A 16556-nucleotide genomic window follows, 5' to 3' on the forward strand; every position below is an offset into this window, starting at 1 on the left:
ATTACATTTAGATCTATGGCATTATATTTAGATCTATGGCATTATATTAAGATCGTGTCGCATGAAAGGTTGCAGAGATGTAGCCTATCACAGACATGTAGAGCGCATGAAAGCAGCGATCTCGTCATTGCAGTTTCTGTACACTAACAAATGCTTTCATCTTCACTAACAGTGCAAACGTGATATAGTTAAGATATTCGTTGAATAAAATGGAAGTCACTGATAAACGCGTCACTGATAAACTCTCGCTGTTTGATTGACAGCTTCAGCACGCGCTGCTCCAGCGATTGCAAAGGGAGCTTTCTTTGATTGCTTTCTTTATAGAATTGAATCACCTTTAAATAAAGGGTACTAATGATTATTTTCATCCTACTAAGAGAAACAACGCAAGTTGATGTTTAGTCACTACGGCAAAATAAATAAATCAAATTAGAAATAAGTTATTGATTGCGTCTGAAGCAGTAAGTTTTACATCCAATCACATTAATGATTATGTGACATGATTATGTCACATTAATGATGTTAAAAAAATAAATCAGAAAATTCACTTGCAATTGTGGTCTTGACCGGTCTTGAAACTAAATCCTGAATCCCCTAAGTCTAAGACAGAGACAAGACCAAGTCGGACCGAGACAAAACCTTCAAAAAATGGTATTAAGACCGGTCTCAAGCTATTTTTGATTAAAGGAATATTAGCTACCTAGAGAAATATTATTGTCCAGCAACAGTGGAGAGACAGTTTCAAATTTTATGTCAAGACATGTACCTCAGCTTCTGGGATTTTATTCACATGCATGGTGTTAGAACCAAATATCATCATCAAATATCATTACTTGAAATAGCCTATGGCCTAAATAGCCTAAATAGTTGTCAGTGGGCAGTTCTTACCTCCAAGCCAGTATACCTCCAATATGTACCAGACTCTTGTGAACAGTAATAGGATTGTATTGTATTGTTTTTTTTTTAATTTTTTTTACAAAACCCCCCCATTTTCATTATTTTGATTAATTCAGTCAACACAGAATTGCTTTTTGTAGAAATATTTATTGCAGAGGAGGTATTTTTATGTACATGCTATCACAATATTACACAATATAAATCTACCAAATATCTCCATATGTGTATGCTATAAGCTTGTCATAGAGCATTTAATATAACAAGCACATAATACAGTGGGTAGGGTACAGTTTCACTCACTATACAACTTGTAACAGTCCAAAAAAGATCAAAGATTCTTTTTAAGTTCTATCAAGGGCAGTGAAACATCAGTCTTACTAATTTCTCATTATCATGCAGAAGCAACGAGAGTTAGAGCTAAGACAATACCGCGTTAAGTAGTAGGAGTGTTCCCCCAACACGTGACAGTGATGGGACACGCGAGGGGCCCAAGTAAACGAGCTAAATAACCAAAATCAATTCATAAATAGATAAATAATCACTTTTGTAAACTCCAAAAACTGAACTAAACATTGCACTAAGACAATGTAATAGGCAAGGTTACCATTAACATTAACAGGTCATGAGTTGAGTGCTTACATCATACTACATAGAAATCAACCGAGGACCTGCAGATGAGTAAAACTTGTAAACTAGAGGGATGCACTACGATACAACAACCATTCCCAGAAACATTCTCTATGTAACAAAGTTGGTCAATTTTACACATCCATCTAGGCATACATTAAGAACAGACTCTGGAGAGTGTATTGTTCTAACCAGAGTATGAGATGACTAGACAGTTTAGGAGCAGTAGATCTATAGGTTGCTGAAAGTTCCCTTTAGTGTACCTAGAAATCCATGAGCACATATCCTGATGAGGATAGCAGGAATTCTGGGTTCTAAATTATAACTAGATTACAGAATTTTGGGATGGAGGCGATTTTCTCTTGATTGCTGCTTTGTAGTCAATAAAATAGCCTACTACCGGGGTCATTCCTACTCTGCAGTACAGTTTGTATAAAATATTAAACTGACAAAAGAGGTTTAAAGATGGAAATAGTATAAGTTGCACTCTTCGAAGAAAAGGTTCTAAATAGAACCTTAAAGGGTTCGAAACCCTTTAGGAGTTCCCATCATTTTATGGATTTAGTTTTAATTGATTTTTGAATGAATTGAAATGGCATTTGCATTTCAATCATATAGGACCTTTTTGGCATAAAGAGGTCCATTAAACCAACATTAAAAGAGTGTGGTTTTCTCAAGTATCACAATTAAATGAACATTTTGTACATTTCTTTTTGGAAACAGGCACGTCTAAAATGAAAAAACAAGCAATTTATTAAAAATGTTCCAGGTGGTTATTCATTTTTGTTCCAAACAAAACAAGTCGTTTAAAGGTCATCACTGTCATATTCCATCCTGTAATTTGTTTTCTTTAAATTAATTTCTGTCCTGCTTGTTTTTGTTCTACTGATGGTATAAATTTTGTTATAATTTATAAGGTTTAGTGACAATTAATCATGTTCAAGCGTACTACAGAACAGGAATGACCCACTGTGTAAATATAGCATGGGAAGATATCCAGAAGATATTCATTGGTAAATTTACCCCACTTAGAGAGATGGGAGTGTGACATCATTTGATTCTTTCACAGAATGTCAAGAATTATATATATATTTAGGTACATTTTTTTTTTACCTCTTTGGTTCATATAACATATATACATGGTATAACCTTTTCTTCTGTATTCTTGCTAATTCATAGTGCGCACATACAAAACACAAGAACCTGTCAATACATTAAAAAACCATTTAGTTATAGGATTGGGTCAAAACCGTTTGCAATTGCAACATTTATATGAATATTTCATTTCTAGGCATCGTACTGTGCAGCAGTTCATGCCTCATGTGTTGTGATACCGTTACCTTGACATCATTACAGATTACCAATGACCATGTGCTGAGAAGGCATACAAGATATGTTAACATTCCAACAATAATTTAGATAGATTGTTGAATTCACATCAGTGGTCTCTGGGGAAGTTTCCTAGAAAATTTCCACACAAAAAAAAGCAAGATTTGTATTTGTAAACTGATGTAATCATCATAAAATGTTAAAGATACCAGATACATATCAAAGAAATTGAGGCTTGGGTCAGAATTTGATATGAGATACATTTTGTACATTATCATGAGTGTTCTAATCGTAAAAGGAAAGACATTAGAGGCAGAAACCGTAATGATTGTGCCCTACGCTGAGAGAAACGATATCTATGGTCCCATGAACTGGACTTTTTTTCCCCCAGCATACCCCATTCAAAAAGCATTTACAATTTTGCAACATTGCTAATATATAAACTAAACTTCATTTCTTTTCAAAAATAAGATGCTGATTTTTATCAAGTGTTTCAATAAATATTTGTAACATGGGCTATGACAAAGGTTTCACATCTCCCAATACAAAGTAAGACTGGTACAGGACTATTTAAATAGGCACATTAAGGAGAATATATCAGCAAATTTGGAAGCATTGGAAATGTGTGTGTTTTTTTTTTTTTTACTAGCTTTCTTTCTAGTCAAGAAAACTAAAAAAGTGTTGCAGATGTGCACATATGATCTCACTGCAGAACGGCATAATACAGCAAGGCCAAAAAGACAAACAAGGGAAAATATGAATGGAGTTATGTCCAGTTTACATCTGTCTTTCTAAGTATGTTCATTACTAAAGTGCTACAGGCTAATTTTCTAGCAGCCATATGAATTCGGCTCACTGTACAAATGTAGTGTCTCTATTATGGTGTTGAGTTTGAGTTCTTAGATTTATTGGATTTTACCGCTATCTTTGGCAAAAAATCATTTTTACTCAAACCAAATGTTAATGTATGAAACAAATCAAAACAAGGAAATGAATCAGGCTTACTCCTTGACACTTCATGCATGGTCCACACCCTCCTATGTAACAGGTACAATCTTTTGTGGAAGCCATAGTCAAGGAGAGGCTACAGATGCAGCTGTTATGAGAGTTCAAATGTTAATGAGTATACATGTGGTGAGTATAGGCATCTTGTTTACATTGCACATAAAGAGTTGCATAATTGTAAACTACCGTTTCTATTTAAAGGTTCAACCAATACTTTAGAATCTGGAATGCCTGGTGAGTTGTTGCATTTTTGTATCTTATTTTTTTTCCTTTTTATTCCAAAAAACACAAAGGGAAAACAAAAGGTTGAAGAGAAAGGCAGCTTGTGCGACTTGTTGATTTTCTTCTCCAAATCACCAAAAATTCTATTAAAGTTCATATTCCATGGTGTATTTATGAAAGAAAAAGCACATATAATGAAAACTAACTAATGGTTCACTCGGGTAAAGTGTCATGCCTTTTTTGTTGATGCTTGGTCATCAAAGTCCCAAGGACAGACATCTGCCATTTTAACACCACTAGTAACTCTGCCTTTGGAATTTGAACTTTTCTGTTTGCCAGTAGATGAACTGGTGCTCCTGTTGACTTCTTTACTAGCTGCTGAATCTTCATAATCCCAAGGGCATACGTCTGCTTGCTTGCCTTTTGCTAATGCAACATTTGGGCTTTGTTGTTTTTCCATTGAGACAATTTCCTGACTACTCTCAGCATCCCATGGACAAACCTCTGCCATTTTAGACTGGCTTACAGGTCTTTCTTTCGTCTTGCCAGAGGTGAACTTGTCTTTTGTGTTTGATTTCTTTTTGTCATCATCTGGATCCTTTGTGTTCTCTCGTTCCATCTCTAATATTCTGACAGGGGAAGTTCCCTTCTTTATAGCATGGGTCTCCTTTGTTTTAGAAACCTGAGAGGAACAAGGGGTCTTTTCAGAGATTGGACCTGAGACAGTCTCAAAGTCCCATGGACACACGTCTGCTTTAGAGGGCGGCAGCAGTGAGCTGCCTGTGGATTTAGTAGGCTCGGAGAGGACACTCTTTACTTTGCCCTCTGTAGGTGTATTGCCCTTGCCCTTGACTTCAGTAGGCGAGGAGCTTATTTTGCCTTTGATCTCAGTTGGTGTGGTGCCCTTTTTTGGTCTGCTCTGATCAGGGGAGCAAGCTGAGTCCTTTGGCTTGCTTGACGCTTCCTCAAAGTCCCATGGACAGACCTCAGCTTTTTGAACCCTGGCGACCTCTCCGGATGCCTGGGGTTGGGACATGGCAGGCTTACAATTGGAGTGAGATTTTGGCCCCATTGCCTGACTATGGTCATCATTTCCTTCCTCCCACGGACATATGTCTGTTCTTTCTGCAACTTTCTGGTTTGGATGCCTGGCCACAGAGGGTGACTGCTCTGTGCCCTTCTGCTTTTGCTGTTGTGACTTTGTTGTTTTGTTGCTACTTCCATGGACTGTGGTGGTCTGCTCAGGGGCAATAGACACATGTTTCTGCACCTTGTTTTCGGAAGGGGTCGGCAAGTCCTCCAATTCCCAAGGGCACACCTCTGAAAGATCATACAGATCTTTCCCCTTGGCTGTATCTGAGCAAATGGAGGGCTGGCTTCCGCTCATCTGTGGCTTCATTATGCCGGTTTTGGCAGCTGTCTGCTTGTACTCCACTGATTGACTGACAATCATCTTTGGATAACCTTCCCTTTCTTCAGCTTCAACTGAGGACTTGGCATCCTTGTTCTTTTGATTAGCTTTCTTTGTTACATCCTCCGCTGGTTGGGCCTTTCCTGTTAGACCAAGAGTTTTCTCTTTGGCACTGGCAATAACGCTTAGAGATTTCTGCAGCATGGATGTTCTAGGGTGAATAGGTTTCTTATCAGCTGTCAGGTTGTGAGCGCTAGCTGACTTGCACACCAAGGGAACTGACTCTGTTGACTCGCTGGCTGCATCAATCTTCTCAGATGACTTTTTGACCAGCTTCTTGCCCATTAGGGTTTCAAGGAGGGAGCCTTCTGTGGTTGCAACTTCCATCTTGTCAGTTGTCGAACTGCTGGAATCCTCACTGTGGTCTCGAACATGGTCATAACTGCTGTGGGACTTTTTAAGGGAGAAAACTTTGCTCTTCAAGGATTCGTCTTTGGCAGGCTTAACAGAGTGCGAGGGGTCAAAAGGGTTCTTTCTCAGGACACAGATGCTGTTGCGGTTGCTCCCATGTTCACCCAGGTCCTTGTCCTCACGACTACACTGGCGACCCATTGACTCTGGAATCTCAGTGATGCGGCGCATGAGAGAGCGGCCTAGGCCCTTTTTGGAGCTGCGCTTCTTCTGCAGGTGAGGATTGTTGGCCAGCATCTTTTTCCTCTTATAAATCTCCAGCTGGGAGTAGAGTTTCTTCAGCTCTTCCTGTGGATTTGAAGACAAAATGGGCCATTAACTCACAACATATGTCAACATGTAGAAATGTAAGAATGAAATGATTCTAGTTACACTGAAGCAGATGCTCTATTGCACAGAAAACATGCAGAACTAGTCATTATATGCAACTACAGACAGTGCCTCGAAGACGTTAGACCAAACCAACATGCTGTTTTACAGTAATTAGAGACAGGACAGTCTGGGACGGTGTCAATGAACATTTCGTGTTTTATTGTTAGGTCTGAAACAGCCTCTGAAGAACTTCAAAGCATTTATTACAGCTGTGTCAATCAACAAATATTATACCAAGAGCAGAAATGTATCCTAGCAAAGTGCCTATGAACAAAATTTGGGTCTTCAGTGAGAGACTTCTTCAGCTCTAACAAACAAACAAAAACCTCTGCTCACGTTGGTACGTTTTTCCCAAAGACTGTCGCAAGATCTTACGCCACAGCCATTAATAGAACTTAGCTGGCCCATTTCCTCTGGTGTCTGCAATAAAAAACTGCCATGGCTCAGTATGTGCAGTTATAGGACAAGGGGTCAAAAGATATTTGCAGGTTATAACATTTTTGTTAATTACTAAGGCAGGAGAGACTCAAGGGGAAAAGGAAGCAGGAAAGAAAACAGGGCACCTACCCGAATATCCTCTGGATCCAGACTGTGCTCACTCCAGGCAGACGTGATGCTGCTATTCAGGTATGACCCAGACCGCCCCATGTCCAATTCATCTTCATAGGCTTCAGTAGCAATGTCATCCCTTAGATGTGTACCCGCAAACAAGAACTGTGGAAAAGACATGCTATTTAAGAGATTCTGTCATTTTCGAGCCAACAAATGATCAAAGAATGAAAGCTGTTTGGTGGGTTTACCTTTGGCACAAGCAGTAACCCCAAAGTGACAGTCACTGTCAAGTGTGTATGAGCAAAGAATAGCATCAGCATCCAATCCGGGTGCAGCTCAGGGGCTAGAGTGAACCTGTGGGTGTATTTACAGAAAAATGTATGATCACCTACATCTACTGTGTTTTGCAAAAAGCTAAACAAAATAAACCCATTACAATTTCTATATAATACAATTTTGGGTACTTCCCAAAAAAACATAATTGGATCCTGACTAAAACTGTGCAAATTCTTATGTTCCCAGGGTCCTATGTGTTGCCCAGACTTATGCCAGAAATTCATCCGACCATCCGATTGCCGATCGGGAGAGGTTTGTCGCCTCTCGTTTCCCCCTGTACACTGCACGAACACCTCATGACAAACGATGCACGATAAAGCTGAAAATCGGCCCGACCCAAAAAAGAGTCGCACGAGTCAGAATTCGGCTCGAAATCGGACGAAAATCGCACAGTGTATGCCCAGCTTTATATGGCACATAATGAGCACAAGACAAAGTGTCCTATGTTACCAGGGTTGGGCTAACATGAGAAGAGAGTGAGTATTTATCTTTCTCTTCACTTTTGTTTGGTACGTGTCTATCATAGAAGTGACTCTGGTCACATTCAGAAATGCTTATTTAGACAACCATTTTCTTCATTAATTGAACTTATTTTACATGAACATATGCATTATTAAATAAACATACTTATGCAATTGTGATTAAATCATGACTTTTCAAAATATGGTATCGCCACAGCAATCTTGGGTGATATGGTAAATGTTACAACTTTGTCCAGCTTTGAAGCAGTATCTAATGCAAGATGTTTTGTTCACTCTTCTCTCCCACAAACATTGGAAGTATTGGGGATTTTTTTATTAGAATGCAGTCTACACTCTTACTCTGATTTAAATAATTAAATGCAGAATTATTAATCATTGCACAAGTCATAACTTTTACTAAAAGGGAACAATAATACTAAAAACCTTTTGTATATGTAATATTAGGAACAAAAGCCACTGCAGCCATTGACTACCATAGTATATTTTTTCCCACTATGGTAGTCAATGGCTGCCGAAATCTTGGTTACAAACATTCTTCTAAATATCTTCCTTTGTGTTCAGCAGAAACAAATGATTTATACAGGTTTGGAACAATTTGAGCGTGACTAAATGATGACAGAATTTTCATTTTTGGGTGAACTATTCCTTTAAGTGTCGGTGTGAATATCCAGATATGTTCAAAAGTTAACTCTGACATTAGCATGTAGCAAAGATAACACGTCAGTACTCTATATCCTATGATTCTCTTAGTTGAGATAACATTTCAGCGAGATGCATCTGTTTCTTACCCCTATTTTTGTACTAAATAATATATTTCCCTCAGCTTTGTCTGCCATCTTTGGATGAAACATTTTCATATGAGCTAGTCACAATGCATTGTGAGAATGTTATTTATAAAGGGTAGGGCTACATATAATGTTGCCTCGAATTTTGGATCTGTGAAGGCAAAATGGCATTTGCAAAGGACACAAGCCACATTTGAAACTGCACTCATTCAATGACCACTATGGCTCAACATTTCAGAGCATGTGCACTGCTAAGCCACAGCTCAAATATAGCAGGTTTATTTTTAAATGTATGCTGTGTTTATCTGTGCTTAGACATATTTTTTTCTTCAGGTTTATCTGTGCTGGCCTGCTGGGACTATGTTTGCAGTGAAGTTTGCAGCTCTGTTGCTTCCAGCTCTTTTAATCTGGTTGGAAATTGATGGTCCCTCTGAGATGACAAATGCACTGCTACACTGAATAGCATGGACATGTGCGTACATATGAAGAAAATAAGAGCATAAAAAAAAGAAAAAAAGTTGTCCTCTTACTGTTGTTACATCACCTTCTGAGATTGCTGAGGTAAACTAGAAAGGAACTGTGTATGCTGAAAACACTGGCTGCCACAACTAATTACTGTTTATGATGAAAAGACGGGTGCTGTTACACAAAAATACAGATACTTAACTAACACTATCCCATGGCCCTGTACTATGATTAATTACTGTAGAAACAGTGGAGAGAGCACCAAGCAATGCAGCACTTCTAAAAACCACATGTCTTGCCTTTGAAGTCAACCGCCTTTATCTTGTGTAGGAGTTCAAGCTAAATCCCTGCCTGAATGAGTGCCTCATTACTGCTGAAGTTATTCACACACTCGACAGCCCTAAACTGATTTTTCAGAAGGCAGTGGCGGTCCGTTGGACAAAGGAGGCAGAGCTTCCTTAAAATTAATGTAAAATGAACATAAAACTAAAAAGTAATATAATTGTTCCAAACACGTGGTTTTACCACTGCCAGAATTCTAGAGAAGGCTGACAGCCTTTAAGCAATGATATCAATAGTAAACTGACCAATCAGAAAGGATATTCAGTTGCACTTTATTTTGATGGTCCACTTTAGACATTCTACTATAAGTAACTTTGCAACTACATGTCAACTAACTCTTATTAAACTATTTGTAGACTGTTTGGTTTTGGTTAGGTGTTTGGGTTCTAGTAAGTAGAATATGTTGACGTAGTTGCAAAGTTACTTATAGTCAGTAGAATGCCTGCTAAGGGGGGAATGTCTAATGCTATTTCATGCATTCTGACTCTTTTACACTGTTAAAAGAGTTGGATTCTCGTGCTAAACATGGCCAACATTTAAAAATACGAGTTGGACATATGATGGAGTATATCTGTGCCAAATACACTCGTTCAGGATTCGAATAAGTTTCGAGTATGGCCCTGTATGATGTCATAGAGGGCGGAATTCCTTAAATGGGCACTTCTCCCGGATGAGAGCGTGCACACATAAACCAGAGCGAGAGTAAGAGCGCGCCCATCAACGAACTTTGTCCGGGTTACGGAAGCCGTCGGCAGCGCTGTCATTTTGTTTATAGACCAGTAAATCAACAATGTCACTATAAGTGTGTTTTTTGTTGTGAGGGAAAGATAACCTTGTTTAGCTTCCCAAAGAACCCAGCGTTAAGGAAACAGTGGATGCAGTTTGTTTTTCTGGAGCAGTAACGCAGTTCTGCAAGTGTGTTTGTTTGTTCCCAGTCATGAGTCGAAACGGGAGGCGGTGAGTGAAACTGCATCAACTGTTTTTTTGGCAATCGGTGCACAAGTGTATATAATGTAAACATGAACGTATAGTGAATAGAAAGTTATCCAGGGATAATGTCATGATGTATTGTGTGTGTGTGTGTTATAGGTCTGTGTGTGCTTGTGACTCTTTAGCTCTGCCCACTGCATGCCTCCACAAGTTCGGCTGTTTTCGGAAAGAATCGGTACAGTGCATCTGTCTTTTATAAATAATGATAAAACTAAAGACTCTTCTGAGATATGAAGGGTGCAATACTATGCAATACTTTTGCATAGTATTATATATTATATTATTAGTATAATATATACATAGTATTATATATTATATATATTTCACTAAGGGTGCAATACTTTCATGGCATGAAGAACTGCGATGTCACATGAGCGTGACTGCGATAGTTTGTGGATAGACCACGATCTGTAAAGGCACAGCAGCCCTATTCTGGATAGGGGGCAGGGAGCAGCAGCTGCTAAATTTGCATTTAAAGGTACATGCATGTGTAATGTAGTTCAGTAGTAAGAGCTGTGCATTTAAACCTCACTCCCCTGATCTCAAGAGGTGCACTAGCGAATGATGTGAGAGGCTTTGTTCTTTAGTCAGTCCCTCCAGGATTTTGCGGGACTTTTTTCAGATTTTCCAGCCTCAAATTATTTTTTTGATTTTACATTTACATTTAATCATTTAGCAGACGCTTTTATCCAAAGTGACTTACAAATGAGGAGAGCAATAGAAGCAATCAGACAAGCAATTTGCTGAGGCTTTTCTCAATATTTGCGGCATTTCCTGTGTAGTTTTTCAGTGAAAATACACCACAGTCAACATTCTTCTAACATTTGTATTACTTTTCTGACCTCAAGAACCATTGGGCTCTGTCCTTTCTAAAAGGATAAATGGAGAACACCGATAATAATGTAAAAATATAATTTCAACATTTTATTTAAAAAATATATATATATACACTCACCTAAAGGATTATTAGGAACACCTGTTCAATTTCTCATTAGTGCAATTATCTAATCAACCAATCACATGGCAGTTGCTTCAATGCATTTAGGGGTGTGGTCCTGGTCAATACAATCTCCTGAACTCCAAACTGAATGTCAGAATGAGAAAGAAAGGTGATTGAAGCAATTTTGAGCGTGGCATGGTTGTTGGTGCCAGACAGGCCAGTCTGAGTATTTCACAATCTGCTCAGTTACTGGGATTTACACGCACAACCATTTCTAGGGTTTACAAAGAATGATGTGAAAAGGGAAAAACATCCAGTATGCGGCAGTCCTGTGGGCAAAAATGCCTTGTTGATGCTAGAGGTCAGAGGAGAATGGGCCGACTGATTCAAGCTGATAGAAGAGCAACTTTGACTGAAATAACCACTCGTTACAACCGAGGTATGCAGCAAGGCATTTGTGAAGCCACAACACGCACAACCTTGAGGCGGATGGGCTACAACAGCAGAAGACCCCACCGGGTACCACTCATCTCCACTACAAATAGGAAAAAGAGGCTACAATTTGCACAAGCTCACCAAAATTGGACAGTTGAAGGCTGTAAAAATGTTGCCTGGTCTGATGAGTCTCGATTTCTGTTGAGACATTCAGATGGTAGAGTCAGAATTTGGCGTAAACAGAATGAGAACATGGATCCATCATGCCTTGTTACCACTGTGCAGGCTGCTGGTGGTGGTGTAATGGTGTGGGGGATGTTTTCTTGGCACACTTTTGGCCCCTTAGTGCCAATTGGGCATCGTTTAAATGCCACGGCCGACCTGAGCATTGTTTCTGACCATGTCCATCCCTTTATGACCACCATGTACCCATCCTCTGATGGCTACTTCCAGCAGGATAATGCATCCCACAAATCTCCATCAACTGCAAGATGCTATCCTATCAATATGGGCCAACATTTCTAAAGAATGCTTTCAGCACCTTGTTGAATCAATGCCACGTATAATTAAGGCAGTTCTGAAGGCGAAAGGGGGTCAAACACAGTATTAGTATGGTTTTCCTAATAATCCTTTAGGTGAGATATATATATAGTGGCAAATTATATGTAAATGCATTTTATGTAAGTAGTCTGCTATACTGTTATAAAGATCTCATTAATTTACATTTCTGACCATATAAATAACAACTGCACCAAATCGCTATTTTTGCTCAGTTTGGGCCTCTGAATAAAAGTTAGCTGTTTTACCCCCCTTCATATTCTATCATACTATATGGGCCATAAAAGCCTGGTGTGTTCTATGACTACAATTTAATTATTTCAGGCTTTACAGGGTTGATACCAAGTTGGTATTTTTTATAATATAACAAAAAGAACCTTAAACATAACAATAGTCTTAAAGTATACACAAAATGTATAAAGTAGACAAATGTTTCAAACTAAAAGAGTGCAAAAGAACATAACCATGAAGTTCAAAAGTAAAGAATCAGTACACAATTCGGTGTCAGAAAGGTAAAGTAGTAGCATGCTGTGTTTACTGGAAACCGCTATATTACTGAATTTACATTTTCATTCAGTGTCTCCTTCACTCACTCTGTCTTGCTCCTCGTCCAATTTGGGGTTGTTTACAAAGTGCGCAAGCCTCTTTTATGCAGCATACAGACACTGCTGATAAACTGAACGATTGATGGAAACAATAATGTCACTCAGAGCGTGCACGCTCGTGTGTGTGTGTGTATGTGTATGTGTATGAGTGAGAGAGAGAGAGAGAGAGAGAGAGAGAGAGAGAGAGAGAGAGAGAGAGAGAGAGAGAGAGAGAGAGTATGCGTCCTTACAGCTGGAGCGAGGTTGTGGTGGTTGACTGACTGACAGATGCATTGACGAAGCAATGGCGCAAACAGAAGTTTATTGATCGTTGTAAGTTCAACGCACATAGTCTACTCAGAAGTGGGCTTTTTTCTTCCTTTTGCTGAATGTGCATTGTGATGATGTCAGGCGGATGGGAGTGAGGTTTAAGCTGTGGTCACACGAAACTTTAAGCATGCCAAATTTCTTATGAGACAGCAACGGTCGTGATATGATGTACCTCTCTGAAGGGTCTATTTTATAAACATGAATTCAACATATAACAAATAGTAATACATTCAAAATGTAAAACATATACAATGTACTCGACTTTACGGTAAAATATTGTACTTTTAGTTCAGCCAAGAGGTCACGCCGTGAAGTATCGATCTTCTACTGGTCACACGTCATCAAGTGATGTGAATTCGCAGAAAATAGAGTGAATAGAGTGGTGCAGGTATTGAATGCCATCACTTTGTAGGTCAAAAAGCCAGTTAGCATTTTTGCAGTTCCAGTTCCCTCGTTCCTACACTCTAAAAAAAAATGGTGCTGTGTGGCACTAAAAGTGGTTCTTGGCTCGGAGGACCTCATAGGGGAACCTCTTTAAGTGCTGTATAGCACCAATCTTGACGCTTCAGTGGTTCTTCAGCGGTTCTTTGGCTGAGCTGCACAACTATCATATACAGAACATGTTAAGATATGGTGCTATATAGCACCAAAAGTGGTTCCCTATGATTACAGCCAAAAAACACTTTTAGTGCCATATAGCACCATTTTTTTAGAGTGTGTGTTTTGGTTAAATGTCTGAAATAAGGTCTGTGGTGAACACAAGCTCAAGACACTTTGACGTTTTAATCTACGACATAAAGTACATCAATATTGAAGCTGTTTGAATTGAACAATATTGAACATGTCTTGAAAAACGTGTACGTAAAGTAAAGTAAAGTAAACGTAAAGTAGCTAAATGGGACTATCTGTCAAGGGACATTAAATGTCATCATGCCAAAAAGGTAAGCCCAGTCTGCTTTTACAACCTCATTATCCTTATAAATGTCCTCTTATAAACTATTCTAACTCAAACGTTCTGGGAAAATGTTTCGAGATAAAAACTGAAAGAGTTGTCGGAAGCTTAGTGATGGTGACGTTGAAGTCAAGCGACCGTGGTGAACTCTGTTTATAGCTTACCTTTAGCTTTTTATCTTTGGCGACTGCATTTAGGCTTCAAAATTAATAAAAGTTGTGTTAATCAGTGATAATTATCTTGATGGATAAAATGTGTATCAGCCTCCGGATCACCAGAGGGAGCTCTCAGAAGAATATTGACTATCATTTGGACTACATTTCCCATAGGCCCTCATACCTGGGACTGATTGCTCTTGCACCTGCCATTCATCACACACACCCTAATTAAGCATGACACACACACACACACACACACAACCATTGCGAAGTCTTGATTTACCTTGGTGATCATTTATGAGCGTTTATACTGTAGACTGTTTACTCTGTTTTGAACTCGGACTGTTTCCTGTTATCTGAGTCTTTGCTGCCTGCCTCGACCTAAGCCTGTTCCTGTTTATGATATTGCTCTGCCTTCTACACTGTCTCTGCTGTGTCTCGACCCTGTACTGTTCGACTCTGATTCTAATAAAGCTGCAGATGGATTCTCACTGCGTTGACTCTTCGTTACACTTTTGTTGGGTTAGTTGACCCTACACACTAACCCTAACCTAACCAGCCTGTGGGAAAATCCAATTGGGTTTTTCTCAAAGGAACCAGTGCGATGCTAACTGGTATTTAGATCTGAAACTTCACAGACACATTTTGGGGACACCTGAGACTTATATTACTTCTTGTAAAAAGGGGCATAATGGGTCTTCTTTAATAATTATGATAGGAGGAAAAGGAGGAAGTCCTTGGTGGCAGTCACTCACCTTAAAATGTGGAATATGGCAGAGAGGATGAGCTCATTGTGCACTGCGATGGCCATGTAGCGTGGCTCATGAAATGCAGAGGGGACGGTCCTCACAGCAAAACAAAGATACACACCCCACAGAAGGAACAGGAACTCAGCTGTTTGTGAGAGGTAGTAAAGAGTTAACACCCAACTGACTAGTACCTAGGACATACAAGTTCCCAGATCAACCAGAGAATGATGTGGATGTTAAAACCTTTCTGTTACAAACTAATATAGCGCTAGATTGAAAATACCAGAGCAAAAATGACAGAGAAAAAATACATTCAATGAATGCAATAAAAGACATTTAGATTGCTTGTATTCTCCGGACACTGCTTGACAGACAATTGCAAATGAAGCTGTGGAAGGTAGTCCAAAGTTTTAAAGTTCCCTATCCCCTATTGGCACACCCTATACAATGTCAGCCAGTTAGCTGGCCTGACATCAATAAACATGTGTTCCCCCAGTGAAAATCGGTCATCATCAATGTGACGTTTACTGATCCAGGTGTTAGATTGGGCACATTCCAATTTGCCATGCTTGAGTATGAGACATCAGGATAAAAAATTGTGTTGAATACGATTCGTCACAGCCTGGCTGATTCTTCCTGTGAGCTCCTCTATGTGTCTGCAATTAGTGCCAAGCCAGCTTTGATTCATCACTTCCTTGGCTTGTATTTCAAACATAATGACCTGCAATGGTCTACCACGATGGCTCTGTCCGGATTAGCATACTTCCACATTACTCTTACAATTTAGGCAATGCCACTTAGATGCACTTCATTTGTCATTATCTTTCCTGTTAGGACTACAAGAGCAGATTATGGCTTTGTCATCACTTACTGAGAACTCAAGCACACAATATTTATAATCTGAAATATAAAATATAAAGAATAGCTAAAGTTGTGCTTTTTGACCCACTTTAGTAGGACAAAACTGTTAAAATGTACTGCCAAATGTTTGCATTCATGGTAAACTAAAAAATACTTTAACCTTGCGCTTTTTAACAAATCCTTCCCTCGCGGGTCAAAATGACCTGAAGCCCTAAAATTACACTTAATTGTTTTTTTTGATAATATTTTTTACATTTTTTAATGCAATGTTTTTGGAGATTTTTTTTTATTTTTTTATTTTATTTAACTTTAAATTACTAGACTTTATTAATAAATAATAAATAAATAATAATTTAAGCACATTCTTTCAACTTAAATTCAAAATAACTCACAATTTCATGCATAACCCTTTAAATTCAGCTCAAAATATCTTGCATTTGGTGTCTTTGCTGACCTCTTGTGGAAAAATAATGATATAAATGCTATTTCATGACTCTTGCCATTAGATGGGCTTATAACCCAATAAATGGCGCAGTAAAGTCAGTTTCTCTTCAGTATGCCGATACACATGTAGACATTATAAAATAATTTTTTGGTAAAGTTTTAGCATTTTTAGTTAGAATTTTGAGCATTTTTAGGTTTTTCTATGTGTATTGAAGCATTCCTCACATTCCATTCATTCCTATGGGGGTCAAATTGACCC

General features: G+C 38.8%; 1 protein-coding gene across 2 annotated transcripts in view; it reads right to left on the reverse strand.

Moving 5' to 3' along the window:
- Window positions 1-1039: 1039 nt before the first annotated feature.
- Window positions 1040-16556, reverse strand: part of gpr158a (G protein-coupled receptor 158a) — a 142123-nt gene continuing 126606 nt past the window's right edge. Inside the window, exons 8-12 of one of the 2 annotated variants that reach the window (XM_079806055.1) lie at window positions 14999-15137; window positions 7135-7240; window positions 6902-7048; window positions 6671-6754; window positions 1040-6250 (exon numbers count right to left, since the gene is read on the reverse strand). In XM_079806055.1, coding sequence (XP_079662181.1) covers window positions 4310-6250; window positions 6671-6754; window positions 6902-7048; window positions 7135-7240; window positions 14999-15137 — 2417 coding nt within the window. In that variant the 3' untranslated portion in view covers window positions 1040-4309. The remainder of the gene's footprint in view (window positions 6251-6670; window positions 6755-6901; window positions 7049-7134; window positions 7241-14998; window positions 15138-16556) is intronic. The other variant, XM_079806056.1, reaches the window with a different exon arrangement.

Source organism: Gobio gobio, assembly GCF_949357685.1.
Source record: "Gobio gobio genome assembly, chromosome: 23".
Classification (NCBI taxonomy): Eukaryota; Metazoa; Chordata; class Actinopteri; order Cypriniformes; family Gobionidae; genus Gobio; species Gobio gobio.